General features: G+C 35.4%; 1 protein-coding gene across 2 annotated transcripts in view; it reads left to right on the forward strand.

The window, feature by feature from the left end:
• ULK4 (unc-51 like kinase 4) overlaps positions 1-25,911 on the forward strand; it is a 207,841-nt gene that overhangs the window by 86,140 nt on the left and 95,790 nt on the right. For both annotated transcript variants that reach the window (XM_041466458.1, XM_041466459.1), the window contains exon 30: positions 6,989-7,037. In XM_041466458.1, coding sequence (XP_041322392.1) covers positions 6,989-7,037 — 49 coding nt within the window. The remainder of the gene's footprint in view (positions 1-6,988; positions 7,038-25,911) is intronic.

Consider the following 25,911-nt stretch of genomic DNA (forward strand, 5'->3'; position numbering starts at 1 on the left):
ACAACAATTGCTGTCTGATACAACCTCGCTTAGAGTTTGTTTACTAAGAAAATAGTGGATATCGAAAGAGTGACGTTTGAACCAAGTTTGTCCATCAGTTGCCTGTTTTATACTTGGCTCAAAGCAAGTAGCCTGGCTTTAAACCTTCTAGTAATATTCTGTTGTGGCTCTCCTAAATAGAAATTGCCTTGTCTTCTTCAAGAATTTTTAGTGTTTTGTGGCAAGAAAAATTGTGACCATTAAAACCAGTGTGAGAATTAATAGCAGAGTTCATATTTAGCTATATTGAGAGTGCTGATTTCAAAAGAAGTCACTGATATTAAGGGAAGTTAAGCTTCAGTTGATGATTAATTTCTGGACTACTGTAAATTTGCATTAGTTTTTTGGGGTTTTTTCCCTTTACATTAGTTTCTCTTGGTGAATTGTAGCTGTGTAAAGAGTTTTTGGAGGAGTGAAACTTCTCACAGTGGGAGCAAATGTCTGCAGCAGGCTGAAGTGTGATTTAACTATGCAAAGTCTGCATTCAGAAAGAACAGTATCATAGGTAGTTTGTCCTTTTGTGTTTACCAACTTGTATATATTATACCAACTTGTATATATTATACCTTCAATGTATAGGTTATATGTATGGATAGGAAGTCAGACATAATCTATAATGGGTTAGGGTTTTTTTGGTTCCTGCTTTGAGTCTTTTATGCTCTTTGCTTGGTCTGTATTGATCAGATTGCTAGGGTTTTTTCCTAGTAGTGAGGAGTTTATGTGAATTTCTTTGTTTCTCTTAAAACTATGATATACCTATATAATATACCAATTCACTGCTCTTAAGTGTTTTGACTGTTGTAATAGAATCTATACTGTGCTACTTCAGGAAACTTTTATTGGATCATGATTCTTAAGCTGCCTTTTTGCCTTACAAGGCAATTATGAAATGTAGCCGTGTGCTCTCTTAGACAGCCACTTGGTCTACTTTTAGTCAGAAACTCATAGCATTTGGTGACATTAATGTATCTGAAAGCTAAACCTTCTGAACTATGGAGTCTGAATTTAGGGGTTGCTAAAATAGACAATTTTGGTTTCAAGGAATAGGGCCAGTAAAGTTAATAGAGTAGAAGTGGAGGCAATGTCAGATACTGCATCAGATAATGATCATGGAAGTGGGACACATTCCAGTATTCTATTAAGGGCATTTCCTGAGGGAGAAACACCTAACTAAAAACTGATAGTCAGGCACCCTTCTTAGATGTGTGATGAAATCATACCAGGAGACCAAATTAAGTAACCTTTCTCACCTCTTGTCCTTAAAAATAAATCTTCCAGACAAACATTAGGCTCCACTAAAAAAGACAAAAAGGTATCAGAAACCAAAACAGGAAGGTGATGAAGAGCAATAACAAAAAAATCTGCTGCTTCTAAATGTCACAGATCTAGTACCTGTGAAGATGATAGATGGATCAACCTCATATGTTGCTGCATATTGTCCTGACTAATCAGAGTAGCTGTCGTAGTGTCTTTGGAATCATCCAAGAATTGTCCAATTTTCAAACTTTGTTTAGGCTACATTTTGTACCTATGCATTATCTATTAAAGACCATTAAAGGCACTTTTTAGGGACGGTGTCAGGAGTAAGTTGGTCATATTTTCATACACTATTATGATCTACATCAGTGTTTAGTTACATTTCACTATATTCTGAAATGGTCTAAATTCTTTAGCCTTGATTTCAAAAAGCAAACAGTAAAAAAAACCCCAAACAAACCCCAAACCAAAACCAAACTCTTTGGAGTTCATTGTGGTGTTTTTAACCGTTTGTTGGTGTTGTGCATAGATTCTCTTTGGACCTGATGTAGTTTCTTTGCCATTATCGTAGAGGTCTAGTGCTTTAGTGCTTTCCTTGATTAATATGGGCTTATGTTAATTGCTTTAAAATACTTTGTTCTTCTCATTAGTCATTTTAATTTCCTAGTTTAGGGCTGAAATGCTCACTTTAAAAAGTAGGTCTATTTCCTTCTATATCGCTTCTCTGGTTTTATGTGTTGTTTTACTTTCTGTAATGAATATGAATAAAATAAAATGGAGTTGTTCTGATAACAGGTAAGCCTTAGGGCCTAGTCCAGCTGAACTGAGCAGTAGAACTACATGTTAGAAGTGTACAACATTAGTGAGAAAATCACAATCCAGACGGATTGAGAGAGATTGCCAGAGGATTAAACTGTTTTATTAGAACTTTAGGGAATGTTTACGTAGATTTAGAACCTGCTTTTGATTTTGATTATGCTAGTTTCACATCTATGGAAATTGAGTTGTAAAAACCCAGATTTTCCTTTTAGACAAGTAATGCTAATATAAAACAGCACAGAATTTTTATGATCTTGCTGTTCCTATTGTTTAGTGTAATGTTCGCATATATGCTGCTTCATCGAGAAACATCAGGCAGGAAGACTTGCCCATAACAGACTCTTGAAATGTTAAGTTTTGTGTCAGCTAATAACGCTGTTGTCAAGTTGCACATCATGGTAATTCATATCAAATGCTGTAGTCAGAGTTCATTATTGCAAGGGTGTTCTCACATTCTAGTCATGTACAGACTGTAATACTAATCACCATTTTTAATGTAAAACACAACTCAGTGTTACATTTTATAAAAGCTCCCCTTTAGTAAAGAAATAAGCTATTAACCTTAAACCTGTAATTTTGTTTCCTCTTTCGTGTTGCTGATCAATTTCTGCATCTAACTTGTAAGAATGTGAGAGAAATATTTGATGTTACTGTTAGGTGAATTTTTGGAAAGAGTCATGTTGGAAAGTTCAAATGATGTAAAGCATTGAAAAGGAGCAAATACCATTCATTCTTGCTTTTTTTTTTTTTTTTACTTTCAATAGTGATTTTTTTTGCTCTGTAAATATAAGTACCAAATGAGGAAGAGTCAGCTAGCTGGGTTCCTACAGCTGGAGCTGCAGGCTTGAGTGAATTCAGTTCTGCCATGAATCGTCTGTTCAGCGTCAAACAAATCTAAAACACTCTCTAGTCCATTCTCTTGTGTTCAATAGTAGGTGCCCAGAGAAGACTACAGGAAGGAGTGAAGTGTATGGGAATACTTTCTGGAGCCTATGGGAATACTTTCTGGAGCCTTTCTCAGCCACCTCTGAGGTTTTTTTCAGAACCCATGTAAGATGATGTGTTCTGTAGATGTATGGAGGAGTAATCTTCGTTTCATTTATGTGGCCTGAAAGAGATATTTCACAAGTCACTTTCAGCATAAATAGTTATTCTATAACATAGCCATGTGTATATAAAGATTTATCATCTTCAGGTATTTTCTTTGTATTTCTTTGTGTGACGTGATCACTTGCTATTTAATTTTATGCCATCATCTTACAGTTAAGAAGAAGCACGCTACTTCATAAATTTCTGGAATATTTTCTCCTTCAGCTGTCTCCCCCAGCCTTTGCAATGTAAACAGTCATGCCTATTTTTAAAGAGCCTGAGTAGGGTTCAAAAATCTGTCATGGATTTGACATTTCATCCCTTTAAAATTAATGTCTTGCTTCTTGCTTTGTGTGTGTCCACCAGTTCTGTTCTGCAGAATAATTTCTACTCATTTGTTCAGCTTAGAATGTCTGTAATACCCAGATTTTCACACCCTCCCATCCAACTTTTCTCTAAAGATTCTCTCTGATAACAACACATTTTCTGTCTTTTTAAGGTATCAAACCTGTAACAAAAAGCTTTTTGTGTTTAGTGTCCTGGAGTAGGCTTTTGGTTTGCAAGAAAGTAGTTTAAGATTTCTTAGAAAAACAGATCTCTCATATTGTTGGAAAGCAAAATTGGAGGCACAATCTCATTCTGAAAATTGTTAGTGTATTAAAAATTCAGATTGTACTGATAGCAAATCTTTTAAAATCAGATCACCAGTTATTTTCAGCCAGCACAGCTTATTTGTGTATAGTTTTAAATGAAATGGAAATTGTTAGTGTTATTTGCTATTATAATTTATGTATGTATATCATGATGATTCTGTATGTTTTCCAAAGAGGGTAGGACTTATTTAATAGAAATTATATAACAGTCGATGAAAAACCAAAATACTTCTGCTTTAGAATAACATTCTATGAAATAAATCCCATAGCTAAACTCCTCTTTCACCAGCTTTAAAACAGTTCCTTTGTAAAACTATGTAATACAGCAATGAAGAGTGTGATCAAGTCACTCTCTCTCTCTCTTGAGCACATATATGCAAAGTTGGGATAAATCAGCTTGAAGCTTTGTCTTAATGTAGTGCTTGATGTGACTTTATGCTTTAGCTAAGTTATGTGTATAATTTTCTTTCAAGCCTGCAGCTTTTTATTGTTTCAATCATAAGGTTTGGCGGGTGACCTTTAAGAACAGACCTATTGGCTCTAGTTTTGTTTCAGCTTATCTCAGCAGAAAGTATAGCTGACTTTGTAGTGCTGTAACAATCGGGACCACTTCCACTGTTTGAAAACAATTGTTTCGTAATTTACCCTCTACCACAAAAGCATTTTTCTAGGTTCTGCCTAAGCTAGGATTGCTTAGCTATTCTTGGTATTTGATTATATTTTACTGCTAATGTGTTCACAGTTTAAATGCTGCTTATGTAGCAAAGTGAGCAGCTTTTGCTGGGGTAATTCCAATATTCCCTAAGCACAAGTAGGCTTGTTCTGGTGAAACTTAGTTTGTCAGTATGATTGCTGTTACAGTAGCTGCTCTTTTTGGGAGTCTGTGGGGTTTAAATTACTTTCTTTACATTCAGTATTGTTATATCTACATCAGCAAAATTCTGTTTTGCAGACATGGACTAGGCTTTTAATTTAACTAGTAGATTTGGCTCTGGAAATTAACCTCAAATATAATAAGTCCTCCTATCTGTAATCTCGGGACTCTTCTTGTGACCTGGCTATGTCCAAGCTGCCATAACTGTCTATTTAAGGGTTATTAGATGGCCCAGAGGAGATTAGCTTTCATGTTCTCCTGACCTATTAAAGTAATTTGTTTCCATTGCATATGGGAAAAAAAAATTCCCTCAATTTAGTAAGAAGAGAAATTGTGCTTAAATTTAAGCTTCTAAACTTAGAAATAATGAGTTTCTGTCCTTACCTAAACTATTTTCCCTCTGTTGAGTGTAACATTTCTGTATGCAAGAAAAAATGAACACATTTGTTTGAACAAGGCTATTACTTAGTTTTGTTAAATGTCTGTATGTGGTGCATAAAAGGTTTTTGTTTTGTTGTATTTTGTTATATTTTGAACAGTTTAGTGGATGTGTTTTGCTTGTCTCCAGGTCTACTTGCCAGTACTGTACAATGCAACGGATCTTCTTATTCCCACCCTTAACTCATATAGATTCTGTATCATAAAATCATTATTACATTTAGGTGAAGGGAAGGATCAGAGAAATAGAAAAAACAGTATGAAAAAGTAAACCTTTATTCATACATAATGCATATTTCTGCGTTAGTTAGAAGTAATCCTTAGTTATTCATAGATATTGTTGTTCTCTAAGCATGGCTTTCATTCCTTATTATATCTCCTTTACAAGACATGATTTCAGCAAATATGAACAACCAGGGCCCTTACAAGTGACATTAATTTAAATTAAGCATTTATTTTATAGCCTTTGGATGTCTGTTCTAGCCCCTTCTAATTTTTTTTTTCATTAGAGAAAGTTCATAGAGGAGAATGTGAAATTCCTTTTAGCTGCTTCAGTTCACTGTCTAGTATTTTAGCTTATACTATCCATAAAAATGCCTTTGCCTATCTTATTGGACATGAATAAAAGTTCTTAAATGGAACTATGTGATTCTAGGTGTATATGAGTTCTTTTTAACAAATAGCTTACCAAACAGAATGAATCTGATTGTTTTATGAGAAGCCAATATAGAGTTTTACACAGTAAGGCTTCAAACATAAAATTAAATACTTATTTTAGTCAGGTATAACTGCTGTTTATTCACAGTGAACTGTGTAATATAAATTGAAATTTTTAACTGACATACTGCTGGCAAGACAACTTCGTAGAGTTGTACACTGAGATCCCAGACATGCTCTCTGTGTTTGAGTTCTACATTTATCACATGGGCTTCTTAATGCAGTCTTATCTTTGCTGTGTCACAAAGCTAAACCTACCAATTGTTTAAGAAGCACTTTAATGACATTGTGGTGACACAGAAAAAATTTGTGAAACACATAATTGGGTGTTCTCTGTGGTGTTTAGTGAATAGGCTTTTAGTATAGTGTGTAAGAAACGGTGACAATCATTCTTCCAATTAGACAATATAATACAGTAAAAAGCATGTAATCATGTGACTCATATGTCATCATAGTGTATGAGACAAACATGCTTTACGAATATAGTGTTTTGTGCTCCAACAATAGAAAATACTGAATTAATGTACAGTGTTGCTGATTTTTGAGAATATTCTTTCTTTCAGCATATATATGCTGGGTCTTGTCTGATTTTGAAATGCAGAAGAATATAGGTGACTTCTTTTGGGCCACTACTACTCAGCATTGTCAAGTATCCGACAAAAGTATCATATGTTAAATCCAAGAAGTTAGTTAACATGGCGTTCTTTAAAAAAACACCACATGTTTGTAATTTCATCGTGTGCTGAGTCTAATTCAAACAGTTAATGGTGTACTCTGTTTCATAGTATGTATAGTGCTATAGCTGTGGTATTTTATTAATTACTGCCATTAAAAAATGCTAAATTAATTACAATTCAAGTGGGTAGAACAGTATCAATGAAGCAGACCTAGGAGTAATTTCCAAAGCAGTATAATGTTGCTGTTTCTGTTTAATATCTGAAATGGAGGTCATTTTTGTTGAGCGGTAGTCAAAGGCTAAGGTTCTGGGTCAAGGATCTTGGCAACAGCTATTCTACTGCTCTGTTCCTCTTGTGAGTTTAGTGTGTTAAACAAGAATTCATTTCCTCTGTTATTAAACAAATCTTAAAATATGTTTTTACAGCCTCCTGGAAGAAATCCATCTTTTTCCAGTTCTTTTCCAAGTCATCTTGGTAAGAATAATTTTTAATATAGATATATACTCTAACAGGTAGATATCCTATCTCCCAAATCATATTTAACAAGTAAGTTTCATTAGCAATGTTGATAAAATAATATGTTTGTAAAATCAAATGGAACAGTCGAACAAAACAAAAGAATCTTGAGTAAGCAGACATTTGGGAGGTTCTCACCAACTAGTCCATCTGTATAAGACGTTTCTTCAAGATAAGTACTTTTTTCTTTCTTGAATCAAAAAATCCTCTAAAAATAGAATTAATGAGCTTGATTCTTAATTAGAGCTGTATATTTGCTGAGTCCATAGAAGAAATGCTGAGGAAGTTGCATTTCATTTAATTGCATCAAATACAAATTTGATACTGTTGGCGTGGTAGTCTCAAATCCCACTATTTGCTTTTAGAATTTTTTTCAACATACAGTATCAAGGATATGATTTTGGGATAGTCACATGTGGAACTTCCATCCCTAAATAGAATCTGCCACTTATAAACGTCATGAAAACTTTTGGTTTTGTTTCTCTGAAATGTTGCAAAACAAATATGTTAATGAAGAAGAGAGATCTTTAGGCTAGTTTGGAAGCTGGGTACTATGCTATCCATTAGCCTTCTTATTGTTAAATTCCAGTCTCTTGCTAATTTTTTAAATTTCTAAGTTTATGAAGTTGTATCAGGTAAGTGTCCTGTCTTGTAAGCATACTCCTGATGAATACTAAATAAGCATTATGAGTAAATACACATTTATGTAATGCAGACAGATTGCATACTTGCTTTTGTATCATTCTTGAAGTTCAGTCTTATTCAGGGTAAATGATATTCATAAATGGGATTCTGAATCAACTTTGATATTCCTTTCTTAAATTTCAGTATTTTAATCTTCACTCTTCCTTTGCAGTGATTTATTTTACTGCCTATCATTTTGAATCTCTTTAATACTTCATACCTAGATAAGCCATTTTTTATTAACATAATCTTGTTAGTGATGATAGATTTTTTTTTTCCAGCAGCATACAGAACATAGGCTTTATGATATTTTTTGTACATATACCTACAAATCTCTTTTTGTGATAAGTATTGAGAATAAAACCATACCTTTCACTGTGCTTCGTAGATAATTTTGACCTAGGATGAGTACTAATTTTAAGTATTAATAAAAGAACTCAGTAAAATATGGAAGTAAAATGTTTCATATTAATATCCCTAAATATTTAGTTAATATTTGAAATATCTTCAGGTGCTAGAATCTTGAAATTTAGATGTATATATATATGTCCTAAACCCTAAGCCAAGACAATATGTGAGTCTTAAGCTTATGAGTATTTGAACATGGTTATGATCTTTCAAAATATTCCCAGGTATTGAAAATTTTTGTATAATATATCTGTAGTTACGGAATTCAAAATGTGTTTGTCATACAGTGTAAGTATGACAAGCTGTAGTCAGACATAAATGCTCGATCCTTACCTCCCCACATACAGTTTGACCTCAGGAGTTCTAGAAATAGTTCAGTGGTTTTTTAGGGAGTAAAGCAGTTTAGCTCTAAACTGTCTGCATGACTAGTTGTCTCTCAGGGTTTCACAGCTCTCTTGAAGCCCTATGGCTGTCTTTGAGCCTATGGCTGGAGTTGGGGAAAAATCCTTCAGCTTTTAGGGGAAAAAAAAATTCCCCTTTCAACATGCTTTGTTCAAAGAGGGCACCTGTAACTGCTTCAGTTGTCATATACAGCATTTGAGCTTTAACAGTACACTGGCTATGAGCTGTGGTCTTGTTTGGATCAAGGGATGTGAGTTGTTAACAACAAAAACAGCAAAGGAGGGTGGCAACCCCTTCCTCTGTTTTCCCTACAGAAAATTGAATTCAGCAAAAGAGTGGTTGGCAGTTGGGAAAACTCAGGAGCCAGGACTAAATCAGACTGGAAGGATTAATCATTTGGCTGCTTTTCTTTTGAACAGAGTAGATTGAACAGAGCAGATTAACAAACTTCTTCATTACAGGTTTCTGAAACAATTTTCAGTCATATGGGTGAAGGGAGTTGCATATAATTTGATTCCCATTATTTTCCATAAACTAGTCTTTGTCTGGTTTTTACTTTTATCGGTTTCAAGGATCAGTACAAATATTAGTGTTGAGATCTGTGTTATTATATATAGTCCTTTATCAGACCCTAAACTATTGAATTATGCTTCAGAGTCAATACTCCATTTTATTCTGACAGTAATTTCATGTAGAGCTATTACTATCTAGTCCATGGTTTATTACTAGTACCTAGTGATTTCTATGCCAAGACTTAATATCCAATGTGTATTTTCTGTGTATCATTAAATATAGTTCATGTTTTTTTCTGCTATGCAACTGACAGTACATTGACGCTGTTAGACTGCTACTGGAAATACTGTGGGCTTAAAATTGAAAAGCATTTCCAGGAGCAGTCTTTGTTTCTAGGCTGTGCTGCAATCCAAGTGGGATTGAATGTACTAGCTCTAATCTAGCTGGCACAGTAGCAAGGACATGATGGCTTGCAGATACTGAGCAATTCACAAGAAATAAGTTTTAATATGACTGCTTTACACTGCTCATCAGTGTAGAGTTATATTACCTCTTATACTTCACACTACCTGATGTTGTGGTCTAAGCAGTAACACTGAGATTTGGCAAGTTTTTTTATCCTCTGTCATCTCTCTGGACCAGTTAGATCTCTGAATTCAGTCAAGGCATAGGAAAAGTGTCCTTTCATGTCACTTATGACTGCAATTTTTTAATTGTTATGGTTGCCAAGCAAAAAGAACTGGATCAGTGAAAAAAATCTATTACTGTCTACCTAAAAAGTTGTTCTAAGAGAATAGCCTTAATTTATCTTCACCTGAACTAGGGTTTAATCACTGAGTTAATTGCTAAGAGGCTTTAAATAGAGTTCCAGTTCCCCTGGAAACCCTCTGCACTTGTTAATCTCTCAACACTCAGTTGCATTTAGGAAATGCACATTAATGATGTGGATTGTGAGTATGTGAAAAACCTGAATACAGTTCTTCATTACAGAACTTCAGGGTGAATTCCATGGTTTACCTGAATGCAAGTTAATTTCATAGTGCCATGATCCCAGATCCTGGTGCTAGAGGTTACGTAGATTATAAGTAGTCCTACAAAGCAATATGAAGGTGTGACTGCAATATGAGTAGACATCAATTTTGCAATAATGTCTAATGTGGTCAGTGAAAACATAGTGATGTGTATCTGTGGAGAAATTGAGATATTGATAATTTGAGTATTTTCAGGACAGTAAGGGATTGAACAGCAGAAGAAAGTTGACATCATGTGAAAAAATTAAAAGGTGCAAACTCCCCTTGGTAGCAAGATTAAATATAGTGAACTAAATTCTATGGTTATGTAAATAATGCCAAAACTTGGGTTGATATAAGGTATAAATATGAAATGCTCTTGTTGATTAAGAAGGGGTTGTAGCAGGAAAAGTGACTGTGGGATATATTTAATGTTGTACTTTCTTACTGCCTTTTACTGCTACATCCTTAGTATTTTGTTTCTAATATATTTTGCAATGTCAAACCTATGCCATCTGCTTTCAATATCAGTTTATAATTTACAAAGTATTGATTTTGATTATTATGTTTTAATGCTGGGATGAGGTTGATAAAGGATTTGGAAGTGTTTACAAAAAGTGCCTTTTTTGTAAACTAGGGCTATTTGTATTTTAGATTGCTACCAAGATTTTGCTGAGTAGCAAGCAATGAAGTTGACATAAATGTGATTTTCTGTGTTATGTTACTTTTAAAAAGGGTAACATCATAAATATTACCTGGTCTTCATTTAGTGTTACCTGAATGTAAGCCGTTGCGCAGAAAAGAAATTCCATGTAGTTGGTCAAGTTCTGTTTTTCTGCTGCTAAGTTTTAAAACTAAAGTTAATGATGCTTGTGATTAGCAGCTCAGTGCTACTCTGTTTTTAAAGCCCAGTAGTCAATTCTGTGCTTATCCTATTAAAATTTCTGGTGTAGCTTTTAGTCACACCAGTATATTATCATGGCCATCAGTTTTTGCTGGAATTTTTTTTCCAAATTTCTGTATGTTAGCAGCCAATTAAAGTTTAAGGCATATTATTTCAATAAAAATTACTTTATAGTAAGATTGAATATTACAGTTTAAAAATAATATCTTATTATTAAATATGATCTGTAGTAGATAGTGTGTTCATGTCTAAACTGCACAGGCTATTCATATACAGTGATTGTTTTATTTATATTGTCATTCTATTCTTAACACAAGCTAGTCCCCCTCTTCTGTTTGCATTAGTGAAATAATTAAAACTAATTTGAAAATTACGTATTTTAAATTATTTTACTTCAAATACAGTGGAAAGCTCTTTGTGTGAAAATACAAAATAGATTTTCTTTTACAGTCCTGTTAATGTATTTTTATTTTTCTTAGTTGTGTATAGGTTTGAAAGTTTTATGCTGTGTATCTTGGCATATATTGGACATCTTAAATTAGAGGATCATATACTGTTCATGTTTTTGTAGACTGCAGTCAACCTATGCTTGTGCACTCAAAAAATGCTTAAAAATCATTGTTATGGTGGCAGTCACCAGTCCTTTTAGAAGGTGTGCTTTGCTTACTTTGTTGTAATTGCAGCTGAAAATAGAGTTCAATATTATCACTAAGGGACAAAATATGAGCTAAGCATAATTAAAAGAAAAAAATGTAATAGTTACATAAGAAATAGTTACATAAGAAATACTTTAAAAGAAGAAACAAGCCATGCCAGCTTTCTTGTGTAGCAACTTCTTTTCAAGAAAGCTAACAATATTGTGGAAATTTTGTCTGAGTAGAGGATACATAGCCATGTATAACTAGATTCCTTTGGTATAGTTAGGTTACCTTTTTTTCAATTTAAAATAATTCTAACCAAAGTACTTCAAGTAGGGCAAAAAAAAGGTTGTGAAAAATAAGTTGTATAGCATCCAAGTGAAAGCAATGGTTGGGTTCTTTCATTTTGAGTTTTAATAGGAGAAAAAGGCCACAGGAAATGGTTATGGTCAGAGATGCCACTCCTTGTGATTCAGTTAAAGTAACAAAGCCATCCACTTAAAATGTTTTAAAAATAATAGTAGTTTTATGGAAGTCTCACCTGTGAAAATACTATACAGTGATTACAGTCATATATCATCTGAGGGAAGAGGTAGAGGTATTTTGCTGTCTAGCAGCCACATGGATGGTAAGTATAGAAAAACATGGGTCTGAGGTTATTGCAGCATTTAAAGCATGAGTTTACTTGTGTCTGTTAAGGAAAGCACCTCCTAGTCCAGTGTAGTGCTCGTCTTGTTGGTTGTCTGAAAGAATGGGAAGAATGTTTCTAACTCTTGCAAGTACTCCTAAGCCATCCAGGATGAATACTTGAAACAAAAGACTAGGAGACTCTTTCTCTTATATTCTGTAAAGAGTACAAGTTTATGCTGTGGAACTCATCTGCTGGGGAAAATTAGCATAGTAAATTGGGCAAATAATAAAAGCTCTAGCATTTAGTGTGAATGGGACCTTGGTCTTCTAGGCTGTAAATGAGCTTTGACCTAAAATCAGCTCAGTGCTTGCATGAGGAGATTGATGCTGATTGATGGCTCTGGACATCTTGCTCCAGGCTGTAGGCATACTCAATCCTTAATTTAGAATCAACTCTCTAGTAGAAAAATCAACACAAAGGTATCTGGGAATGCTTAGTCTACATGTGTCTTAAAGAACAGGAAATACTATTTATTTTAATACCTTAGTGTGGGGTATTCCTATTCCTCTCTGTATATTCGATGCTGTTACAAAAGTGTTCAATGCAATGGCTCTTTTTGGTGTATTTCACCAGTTCATTACTGCTGTTAGGGAAAACCTGCGTTTAAAAGGTAGCTGAAATTAGATTCTAGGAGTGATTTTTATGGCTTCTACAGGATGGACATTAGTTAGAAACCTTAAATGTATCCATAAAGAATATCTCCATTTTTTGTCTTTCTCTGAAGTATGCACATTTTCTCAAATCTACTATATTTAATAGCCAAATTGTATGCTGTGGCAGTGTATTTAAAACTGCTATGACAGATTAGGAGTGTAATCTATGAGGATTTCTGAAAGTGAAAATGCCAAAACCCTATTTTAATGGGTAGTTTATACAGCAAAATAATTGCTAATTTTGAAAGGCATTTAATATCCAAAGATGGATTTAGGAGAAACTAATGAAAAAGTGTTGAACTGTCTTAGAATTTATGTATTTGGAATGAGGAAAAAATTACAAGATATTATTTAAAAAAGATAAATGTAATGCAAGTGAAAAATTTACTATGAGGATGGTTTAAATCCTTTCCAAACTGACAAATGTCTTACCAATGCATTGAAGTCTTGTGTCAACATTCAGTAAGGTATTATGTCTATTCTCTTTTTAATGTAAAATCACATTAATAGGAGTGCTTCTATACACCAAAGAAGACACTGTAAAAGGCACTGTAAAAGTAGCATATGTTAATTTCAAATTTTCCAGGAATAAAATATGACTCCTCTGGTAGGAACCTATTTAGTTGCTTAAGCACTTCCAGTTTTAGGATGAGATTCCTGACACTACTCATCTCTTTTAAATTGCTGACTTGAAAATAGTGTATACTTAAAATGGATAAGCCTGCACATCTGAATTTGTCCTCCTGGAAATAAACATTTCTAAATTGTGCTCTCCTGAGAATATTTTAGTAAGAAGAGGAATTCTACTGAAAGAAAGTTTTATTTTCAGAAACAGTTTTTTTTTTTTCTTTTGTTTTAGTGATCTTTAAGTCAGGAGTTTCTGAGGAAGTGTTTATACATATAAATGTTTGATGAGTGCTGAATTGGGTTGTTAATCTGTTATGGTCAACTGATCCCTCCAATTATTAACACTGTACATGGAATGAATTCTTAACAGTTATTCATGTGTAACTATTGTGTTCTTAACAGATGACAACAAAATTATTAGAAGCCAAAATGCTTGGTATAAACACAATTTCTGATTGTGATTAATAACAAGAATCCATGACATTTGATTTCTTTCCCCAGATGTTGTCATGTGATGTGTGGTGGTTTTGATTATGGATAGAGCAATCACAGAACCATAGATTGCCTGCAGTTGGAAAGGACTAGTAAGGATCATAGTGTCCAACTCCTGCTACATTCAGAGCTACCTTAGTCATCATGTAACTAAGAGTGTTGTCCAGGTGCTCCTTGTACTATGTCAGGTTTTATGCTGCTACCACTTCTTGGGGAGCCTCTTCCAGTGCCTAGCCACCCTCTCAGTGAAGACTCTTTTCCTGATGTCCAATCTGAGCTTCCCCTGATGCAGCTCCATTCCATTTCCTCCTGTCTTATTGATGGTGACCAGAGAAGAGATCAGCATCTTGCCTCTGCTGCCTCACTTGAGGAGGTCATAGACTGTCATGAGGTCTCCCCTCAGCTTTTTCTCCTCCAAGATGAACAAGCTAAGTGACCTCATCTTCTCCTTGTAGGTCTTCTCTTGAGACCTTGCACCGTTTTATTCACCCTTCTCTGGACACACTCTAATAGTTTGATGTCCTTTTACATTGTAGTGCCCAAACCTTCCCCCAGCACTCAAGGTGAAGCCACTCCAGCACAGAGCAGAGGAAGACAATCCCCTCTCTTGCCTGGCTGGAGATGCTGTGCCTGAATGCCCCCCAGGACACACTTGGCCCTCCTGGTGCCAGGGTGCTGCTGACTCATGGTCAACTTGCCATCAGCCAGGACCCCAGCTCCCTTTCCATAGCACTGGTCTCCAGCCCTTTGTTTCCCAGTGATAAGGTCAACAAGTTTCCTTTTGCAGAGGCATTTTCCTGCCAATGATGGAAGAAACATTTTGCTTTTTCAATATCATTGTGATTGTATGCTAGACTTTCAGCATTTGATACAACCACAGAGCTTAAGAGTTGTCTGTGCTCCAATCAGTGTGTGGCAGCAATTCATGAAGATGTCTCCACCTAACTCTGAGCGAACAACTGCCAGGTCTAAACAGAGCAGGAATTATTTTCCATCTATCACATTGAGAAAATTATTGTTTTTGGGGTTTGATACTGGTTTTTTTGTATGGTATTAGTAGCTGTTTTTCAGCCTTTCTTGTAGAGTTGCTTGAGTTAAATAATTTTGGCTGTCTTTAATGCAACCTTCTTTTTGAAGTAGTTAAATGTGCATTTGTTACAAATATGTTTAGGACAAATTAATGAAAAAACTGAAAACTTGAAGTACGTGATTTTTGGGATGAAAAATGGGCTTGTTGACAGAGTAGTGAGAGAATTGTGAGAACTGCTTCCTATTCCTGCTGCTGATCCACATTTATCCTTGACTCTGGGAAAATTGTATAACCTCTCTTTTTCACCATATGCTTGTTATGCTTCTGTTCTTTGAGTGTCCAATAAACACCTTTACTCTGAGAAAACTCAGCAATTGGTTCTCAGCGTTCTGAAGCTGAGCTTGTTTAAGATCCCAGCTGGACCTTATACAAACAAAATTCTTTGATTTTTTTCTTATGGTAAGGTAGTGTCTAAACTATAAATGTACATCACAAGAACATAGGGAAGATGAATTCATTAATATTTAGAAAGTATTCAGGTTTTTTTATGAGAAGCACTAAGTAAACACATAGTAATACAGGGCAGCCTATTCTATGGGTATATGTCTGAGTAGATCTATCCCCAATAGGGTTGCTGATGGAGAAAGAAGTGAGAGGAAGCAGAGCCATCCTTTAAATAATTTTAATAGTATAAATTGGTATTCTGTATAATAAAATGGAATTTTAAAAAGGTAGAAGTATTGATAAGGCATATCCTTCTATCATTCTCTTTCTTATCTGCAAAATTACTTCTAACCAGTGCTCCTGTTAGGGGAGGGAATAAAATTATTTACTAAATCACCTGGAGTGCCACTTCTGAGAGAAAAATTTGTGACAGCATTATGTTCCTGTGTAGGAAGAAAATTCAGCCACTTACATCTTAAAGGAATTGCTTTTTAATGCTAGACACTAATATTTTAGTGTGCATGCTACCCAGCTGTTTTTTTTTTATTTTATATGCAGTGCTAAGGGACATAAGAAAACTCATGTATAAACAATATTCTTATGTGTTTGTTAGTGGTTATTTATTTATCCTGTCCTAAAAGTTGAACATTTTACAGATAATAAATAGGAATCTAGAAGACTGTAGCAGGATTTTAAAGCTAGCTGTAACATAGTGGGTAAGAAAATCACAAACAGGGAGTGAAGTGCCTAGGTATCTGTACCTTGCAAAAATAGTGACCATGATTACTGCTGATACTAGAACACATTTCTGAGTTTTATGATGTTGTGACTGTTTTCCATTTCTTTAATTTCTCTCTTCATGTTATATATTACTGGTCTTCAATAAGCAGGCAAACATGTGGAGGTGGGTTTTTTCATAAATGTTTCTGCAGTAGTCCAGAGTGGATAGTTATTTTGTGTATTATGGTATAATACCTTACAAGTTGTCTTTTGAAAGAAAATATATTCACAATTTCAAAGAAAAAGCTGTTACAAAGTAATGATCACTGTTGTTCCTTGCATGGCAGATCTATGTATTTATCACATCATTGCCCTGACCATCCCAAGAACAGTTCACAGTGTTGTTCTAAAGTAACCTGGAGCTCAGCTGGGGTCTCTGGTCTTTTTGCATCTTCTCTTGATTGGGACAAACAGGATGCATGGTGATGATGCAGTTTAAGCTCTGTTCAAAGCAATTAATGAGTAACTGTAATATTTATCCAGAGTTATGGTATTGAGGTATGGAATGATCCCTTCAGGGATGACTTAGGATCCAACACAACAGTTGTTTTAGAGGTCTCTGCACCTACAAAGGGTAGAGATGCTGCTTGTTATTGTGTGCTGGCCCTTGGCTGTTGCTTAGAATCCACAAGGTTTGTCCTGTATTTAGAGGATTGCGTGTTGTCCTTTGGACTGTGCTGAGTTCTGATAGTTGGCACTTCCCTTAAACCTCTCCCATTACAAATGTGGTAATAGCGGTTATTCTGAACAACTTTTAAAAATTAGGTTTTTTTGGAAGGCTAAACTTGTTTGGAATACCTAGTTTTCAAATGCTCTGTTCAGAGAAAATATTAAAATATATTGTAAAGATGTACTAGTGCTTACCCTGAACCTTTGACATCTTAGAGCAAGCCCACCCTGATGACCAGGAGGTTTGGAGCACATGGCATACATGGAGAGGATGAGAGAATAAGATTCATACAACCTTTGCAAAGAAATCTTGGCGGGATCTTTTTCCTGCCTGTAGCTGCTTCATGGGACAGTACAGAGAAGATGCAGCCAGACTTGACTCAGCAGTGCACAGTGGAGGGACAACAGGATGAATACAAGCTGGAAGATAGGAAATTCAAGCTTGATATAGGAAGTTTTTGCTGTGGGGAGGGTGATCAAACACTGGAATGAGAGGTGAGAGAGATTGTAACACCTCTGTGCTTGGAGACTCTATGCAGCCTGAGCCATGCAGCCAGCTAGACTGGAGAGCTTCAGAGGCACCTTCAACCGTATGTTATTCTGTGATTTGATTGTCCCAGTCCAGCTTCCTAAAAATCAACCAACTGGACAAAAATTACCCCACAGGTTATCTCCTAGCATTGTAGCTGTCATACAGTGAGTCTTATTGAACTTAGAAACATTAACTTCTCTAGACCAGGATCCAAGTGAGTAGTCTTTCAGGTGAGTTTGGGTTTCTGAGCTCTTCATCTTTTTCCTGCTTCTTAATAACTTGTATGGTTTGACCTTTAAGTAAGCAAAGTGGATGAACTGAAGTGGCAATGCTTATTCAGCTAGCTTGGCTGCCCTCCCATTTCTTCTTTATCTGAGCCATCTACATTTTATACTGCATGAGGGTGGTGTTTTATGAACCAAATCCAAGGCAGACTGTAGGTCAGGGTTGAATGGATGGGTGTATAAAGTTACTGAGTGTTTCTCTCAACTTGTTTTGTCTCTCAATACACACGGACATTTATGCAAGGTTACCTGAAATATGAGTAATGTGGGTTTTTTAACAGTATTTTAATCAGGATTTTTAAATTTCGGGATTGATTAGTTTGGCTGTTATTGTGGAGAAATTTTCCTAATGATTTTATTTTTACTTACAAATAGTGCGGCTCTGACCTTTAAGGGAACATGCTAACTTCAGCTTTCCACATGACAGATAAAGCTGATGATATTGGATTTTATTTCTTGGAAAACAAGTTTACTTAAATGTTAACTAAGACTTTTTTTTTAAACTGTATGAGCTTTAGGACACTTAAAATTTGTAGAATATTTGAACTATGTAGTAAGAAGACTTTTACAGTATTTAGGTGAAGAATTGTGTGAAAAAACCCCCAAACTTCTAAAAGTATGGAAAATACATGACTTTTTGCACTGATAGGGAAATAATTTTTCTTTTATTTGTCACTTTATATTGATAGAAAACTTTAATAAAAGTTCTTCAGTCCTTCATTTTATAGTACTTTGTTCTATCTAGCCCTTCTATCAGGAATGATTCTGTTATTGTTCCCCCAGTCCAGCCTGAAGGAAGGGTTTATAACCTTTTTCCATGCTTATTGAACATTTTATCAGGAATTTCATTTTAGATGACAGATCAGTCTGTCAGTCTTAGGAACTTAAGGCAGAAGGGTATTGAGGTTATGTTCCTTAGTGATGGATTTCACCGACAGCAGCATGAGTGAGAGGTCTGGATTGACCATCACTATGGACAGCCCTAAGGCTTGGATAGAAACACAATTGGTGCTTATGTTCTCTCCCTCTCACTTTTTCAGCAAACAGTCTTTTAAGAACTTACAGAGTTTACAATGCAGAGGTTTTAAAGCAGGGTTTTCTCCCTCTTAAACAGTGTTTGGTTGGTATTGGTTTAGGGTTTTTTTGTAGTCATAAACCTGTTCAGCATTCACATATTGTTTCATCACACTTGGTTTGTGCCTTTTTTGATAGAAGTTTTGTGGATAACTTCCAGGATCTTGTGATTATTCATGTAATTAAAATCCTCTCAAGTTTTTTTGACACCTAATACTACTCACTTTCAGTTTCATTTGCACCCCTTTTCAAAGCAGATACGAAAGTTGTATTTGTTCTGAAGTATTGCACGATGTGAGACTGCTATCTAGGGTCACAGCTCTACATGTGCAGTCATGCAAGATGTGTTGCCACTATCACTCAGGAATGAGATATTGTGGTTAGATAAAAACACAGTCTAATAAAAACATCTGTTTAATCCTTTGTCCTGGTCTGGAAAACACTGAATGTTACTCATCGTAAGATGAAGTATTGCAACGGTAGGCAGAGAAACATCGTGTAAGTTACTCCATGTGTGGATTTTGGGTTCCTCATCTCAAAATGTTTACAGTAGAACTGCAAATAGTGTAAAGAAAAAAAACTAGAGATGGTTAAAGGTCTGGAATGGCCACTGTGAAAGAGATGATCCTTCTGTGTGCTTTAATCTGAAAGGTAGTGGTTGATATGTACTTACCAGAGTCAAGTGAATAGGGAACAGTATTGCTGCTCACTGTCTCCACTCACACAAGATCTGTACTATAAGAACTAAAGAAAACTTGCAGTTGGGATCTGAAAAATTGACAAAAGGTTAATTTCTTTTCCTGTAGGGTTATGTTCAGCTTTCAGCTCTCCTGCATGGCATCCTCAGTTTACTTGAATTAAAAAATAGACTGGACAAATTAATGGACCAAAAATCCATTGAGAGCTGTTATGTGCATAAACTCTGCATCTGGCTCAAAGTCTTTGGGCTGTGAATTCCTGGAGGCTAAGGAAAGTGTTCAGTATACCTGTCATGTAGGGCTGCTTCTGTTGTGGAGTGTTTTAGATATTTTGTTAGGGTAGGTAGACCTTCTATTTGAACTGAGTCTGATTCTCCTTTATATACTAAAAATGAATGCATGGGAACATTTCTGTATTGTGACATTTTAGTAACTAGCTGCAGAAATTTGCTTTAAAACTCCCATTTTTATTTGAGAAACCAGTTTAATTTTTATGACCTAAACAGATTGACTTGTTTTCTGAAACAAGTTGTTTCTTAGAGAGATTAGCTAGTTAAAAATACACAGCTTTGTGTTATGAGGTTAATTTTCAGTCTGTGCTGTTTATTTGGCTGGCTGTGGAGTTAAAAATTAACACTAATTTGGGGAATTCACAAAGAAGTCTGGATTTTCTTTAAGAATTAGTATTTAGCCATCGTTTATGAACAAGTTTCAGAGTTGTCAATGTTTAATGTAGCACACTTTTGCAGAATTTTTATTACATCAAAACATCACTCAGTCATTATAATTAGACAATTTTCCCACTTAGGGAAAAAATATTTGGGAGGTGGTTTGAGATGGGTAAAGAGGAAATTATGCTCTTTTTTAATTAGAGATATGACTGGCATCATCATCTTCAGAATTCATCTTACTTCTGTCACACCCCTTTCCTCCAAAAGTTCATAGCATTTCCTGCCTTTCTTCTACATTTTAATTTAAGCAATGCAACTAAGGTAGTTAATCTTCTAAATTGGTGACTGATTCTGCTGTGAATAAGATTAAGCAAATTAAATTCTTTGTCTTTTGTTGTTCATCCTACCCTACTTTTATCAGTAACTGATAAATCTTACCTCCCATTATTTAAGCTTTTTTCCTATTCTCAGTCTTGCAGTGCCCACATCTTGGACACATTTCATTTTGTTTATTTAGTTCTTTTCCCGTAGTCAGATTGTAATTTTGTAATATTCATATATATATGTATGCATGGGTGTGATAAGTAAAGCCATGTATGTGTGTGTGTGTGACAATCTCAATTTCTGTTAGCAATCTTGAAGTCTTTGTGATCTTGTAAGTGCTCTTCATACTGTATTGTGCCATGTAAAGAAGAAGAAATGTTCCTGGTCCCAAGAGTTCTGTGACAGTTGATTGTGAGCAGCGGGAGCAGGAGAGCAGCCTGGGTAAGCCATCAGGGCTACTTCTGTCTGTAACTGCTGGCTGGGGCACAGTCCTGCAGCATTCCCTCACTCCCACCCCATTCTTGGGTCACAGCTGAAGGGCACGTGGAGACCTATGGAAGAGGAGAGACTGTAGCGCCACAATGCAAATGTGTGAAAGTGAGGTGCTGCCAAAAGATTATTTCTAATGTGAGACTTCACAAGTCTAGTACCAAAGTGTGTCCTCTATGACCTTTAACTATCAACTTATAGGAAGAAATCATGACCTTACCATAGTTTCTTTAAATTTTATGAAAAATTTTAAATGGGTGATACAGAAAGGAATCACCATCAATGTTCATCCAAGTTCATTAATGTCTACATTTAAAAATTAATTTATTTTTGCTGTAGAAGCAATATTAATGCAAACTCTTACTTCTTCCTCACTTCATGTTTGTCAGGGTGATTAAAAGCAAATTGCTAATTTTATTGTTCCTGCTAATGTAAATGTCAAGACAAAGAGAAAGCATTTAAGGAAAAATATATATTGAAGTAAATCTGGGATACATGTTTTTCAGAGTAAGATTTAATGATCTTGTGACTAGAATTTTACTGTGACATGATCACTGTTATGTCAAACAGCTGAGGTACATATCTTAATCCCATCTAAATAAATATTGGCATAAGAATGTGGCAGTTGCTGACTGTACCTTTATTGACCAGCTGCATTCTGATGAGTAAGGTACTGAGCTATTGTGTGCTTCACAATGGAGTTTGTAAAAGAATATTGAATGTCCATGAAAGGTTTCTGGCTGGCAGGGGTTTCCACATTATGCATCTGAACTCTGATCATTTATCTAGAAATTTGTCTGGTTTGGCCTCAGCCATGTATTCTTTATGCATTCCTTGGGTTAATGCCTTCCTGAAGAGTTTGTATTGCAGGGTGATAATTAGATTTAAGAATGTCAGTCTTCCACAAAGCAAAACAATTTAAGTCTTAATATTCTTCTTTTTACTTTCTGTTTTTACCTGTAGTCATTTACTCATTGTAGTAGATGTTTAGGTTCTAAATAAATTTTGTTTTGTATAATGATTTTATAGGCAAGCTTAAAAATCATTGCTTTGTTAAGGTAGATTCATTAGCCATGTGTATGCAAAAAGATTACGCCTACCATGATACAATCTCAGTTTACCTACTGTAACTTTCCAATTACAGTTATAGTAGAGCATCATCTCAAAGACTCAGCTGAAATTTTGGTAATTTTTTTTTCTTTCCTCTCAGATTTCTGTTTTGAGTCCCCTGTATATATTACAATGTTCAATTTCTACCCATTGGAGGTTTTGGTCAAATGTTTCTTTACTAATCCTATAGGTACAGAAAGCAAAGTTATGCTCTACAACTCTTACTTTCTATTTAATATACTCGATTCCTTTCAAACTCCTGACTACCAAATAAGATAATAACCTGTTCAAACATTATGATGCTAAATATGGTGACTGACAGTTTACATTCTGCAGTTTAACTGGGGGCCCCAAATTGATCCCTGTGGCAGATACTTAAGCACTGTTTGGTGGGTGACATTGCTTTTAATTTTCTGTGGCTGTCATGTTATTTGATATGAAGTTTGGCAATAACTAAGGTCTTTACAAAGGAAAGCCAGATTTCTTTCAATTACCTATTGGAGTAAAGTGAGATATTTCTCCTTGGTGCATATTTCATTTGTTTGACTAAAGCAGAAAGGATGAGGGCTGATAGCTCCTTTCACTGCTGCAGAGCCAGGGATTATTCTGTAAACAATCCATTTCTGACTGTATATTCTCAAGTTCTACATTTGCTTGCCCTATGTCAAGTTCTGGAGCAGGATTTAAATTCTCTGCACGTAGCTATCTTTAGGGCTCACATCTGGATGGCACTGCAGGAGCATATTGCTGAAAGCAAACAGACCAGCAGTTCTGATGGTAACAATGGAGTCTGAGAAAATACTGCATGCATGTATAAGGTTCCATTAAAAAGCAGAGAGTGAGAGGGATGTCTAATGCAGTCCATTTAATGCAGAACTCTCCAGAGAGTGAAGTGGGGATTATGCCTGCTCCTGTGCTTTTTAAAGACTAGAAGAGAGGATGCTTGTTGGGCGAATGGTATCTCCATAACAGACACTCTGATACTCATGAATACATTTCTAATTATATCTTAATGATCTCAGCCACAAATAGAAAAACAAAAATCTTTGTCTCCCTGAGTGGTTACCTTACTGGCTGCAGGATTGGCAAGGTTTAGATTTTCCATCTCCTCTCACTAATCCCAGGGGGCTTCATTGTGAGAAATGAGACTTGTTTATGATGGTGAATTAGATTGCTGTAAAAGGTTATTTCAACAGACAGTTGGGAAATCATAATAGAATAATTTAGTAAAAATGGGAGCTAAAGTATGCTTAATGAAACATGATTAGATTTAATTTTCTTGCTATTTCAATCATTAAAGGTACATTATGCTTTCTCAGACCTCATTTGGGCTCTTTGCCATGGACCCACTCTTACTAACAGACTGAAACTTGCATGTTCCATTAAGATATGAAAATGGCTAATGATACTCTAGTCTCCTCTCCCTGTCTTTTGTAAAATTTCTGTTACCAGCTTTTCAGATATATTTTAGCTGTTTTCCTCTTTGATCCTTTTATTCCCTCCCATTTTTCAGTGTGAATAACTGTTCAGGGAGTATAGATTGAACGGAATGAAGTAAAAGACTAATATAGCTACCTAATCATTGTGAGGTGGCTTATTATGAGTAATTAAAAATTGTTAATTTAGTTATTACTAAGATTCTGTGTTAGAACAAAGTTAAAACTTTAATTTCTTCATCTAAAATATGTTTCTATGCTGCCTTAATCCAGTGGTACAATTCTTGGGGTTTTTGTGGCCTTTTTTTGGTTTGGTTTTTGGGGAGATTTTTACTTGGATTTTGGTTTATTTTTTATTATTTTTCTTTATTCTTTTCTTTTACACTGCAATGACACATCGTGTGCCACCACGTATGGGCTAAAATTTCTGTCTGGCCTCTAGTGTTATTAAATTTAGTTCTCGATGATATTTTATGACTCTCTTAGCATCAAAATGCTACATTGATCTAAAAATATCCAACTCCTTTTCAGGCTATCAATTCATATGAGAATAAAGCTGCTCTTTGCTGGTAGACAAATTGGGTAGAGCAGTAGAACCTTGCTGATCAGCTCAGTGGAAAAGAGCACCAAGGTTGTGGGCCATTCCCTTCAGAGTTGGACTCAATGATCCTTGTGGATCCTTTCCACCGCAGAATATTCTGTGATTCTGTGATCATGGCTCCATTTCTTTTCAGGATTCCAGTCTGTTGTTCGGGGGAGGAAATATAGGGGTTATATCAGGGTTTCATTATGTTATTCCAAGTTGGATGCATATTTCACTGGGAAAGGCTTCTTTTGTTCGGGATGAATTTTCTGCCCATAGTTGCATGGGAGGTAGAGGAGAAAGGCAGATCTCAGGGTAGCCAGTGGCATGTCAATCAGGAATGCTTTAGGGGAAGGGCCCATGTGCAGATCCAAGTTCAAAATCACCCTAGAGGAAATGGCTGACTCTGGGTTTCTGAAGCTCAAAATAAGTATTTTGACTACTAAGCAAGATGTTTTACTAACATCTTTACCATTTCCTACTGAAGTTGCTTCAGTTTGTATATATTCAATTTGCCTTGTCACAGAGCCTACTGATGATCTGGACTTTCACTAATAATGAGGAGAAAGGAAGGAACTGAAGTCCTCTACATTTCTTGTAAGATAGCAAACTACTGTAGGATACAGGCGGTGTGATAACCTAGCGAGTGTGTCAGTGCACACTGGGAATGTTTGCTTGAAGTCTTAAATATTAAAGGAAACTGAAAGTCTAGCTCCATTCTGAAACAGCATAGAGTCTCAAGTCATCGATTTTTCAGCATTGCTAGAATAGTTTCATTTGAATTTCATGTGTCATAGTTGAAATACTTTATAAGAAAACGTATATGTATGTTCATGTGTCTGTATTTACATATTTAATAGATTCTCTCCTCCTTATAAAGGAATAGATGTAAGTTCTCATATAATCGTTTAGTGCCTGTTTACCACTGAAATGAAGGTATATGAACGACAAAAAGCCCTCACTCTTTAGGGGGTTGAAGGCCCTTTTTTACACTCTGAAGGCAATGGTATCTCCTGTGTTTCCAGGCAATAATTGCCTTAACAGTGAGGAAAATCAGGGAGATTTGAATTGAACCTATGCTCTACATATTGATGACTGAAATATATCTCAGTCATTAAGTGGCATCTATTTTCGTAAACTATAGCAATTTTCAAACCTGTATTCTTAACACTGATTTCTTGAATCAGTATCTAGGTATTTAAATAGAAATGACTTGGGGAAAGTGATGGGGTGAGACCATGAAGAAAACTATGATAAATTACTTGAGGATTACCCTGGAAAGATGTGCAAACAGAAAAATGCAGTTCAATACATTTTTACTAATTCTAATAACAAAATGCAGTATAACTTCCTCTGTCTTTGAGAAAGAAGTGGGGCTTGCTTAGAAGAGCCTCCAATTTTGCTGAACTTAGCCATTTCTGATTCTGTCTTCGAACCATCTGTAAATCTCTGATTAAAATGGAATAAATTAAGTGTGATATTATATTTGGCAGCAAGAGGTATACTTTTTTCAAGTCATAGCATCTGATACTGGTTCACAAATACTTAGAAGAAGCAGAATTGGTTTCCTTTCCTTGTGTTCTTCTAGATGCGAGTTAAGCTTTTAAATTGTAAGTTGTGCTGTTTCTCTTCTTTGCAAAGTAAGAATTGACTTTAGAACATGTGAGAGTAAGAGTTTTCAGAAGT

Source organism: Pyrgilauda ruficollis, unplaced genomic scaffold (assembly GCF_017590135.1).
Source record: "Pyrgilauda ruficollis isolate IOZ18807 unplaced genomic scaffold, ASM1759013v1 scaffold2, whole genome shotgun sequence".
In the NCBI taxonomy this organism is placed as follows: Eukaryota; Metazoa; Chordata; class Aves; order Passeriformes; family Passeridae; genus Pyrgilauda; species Pyrgilauda ruficollis.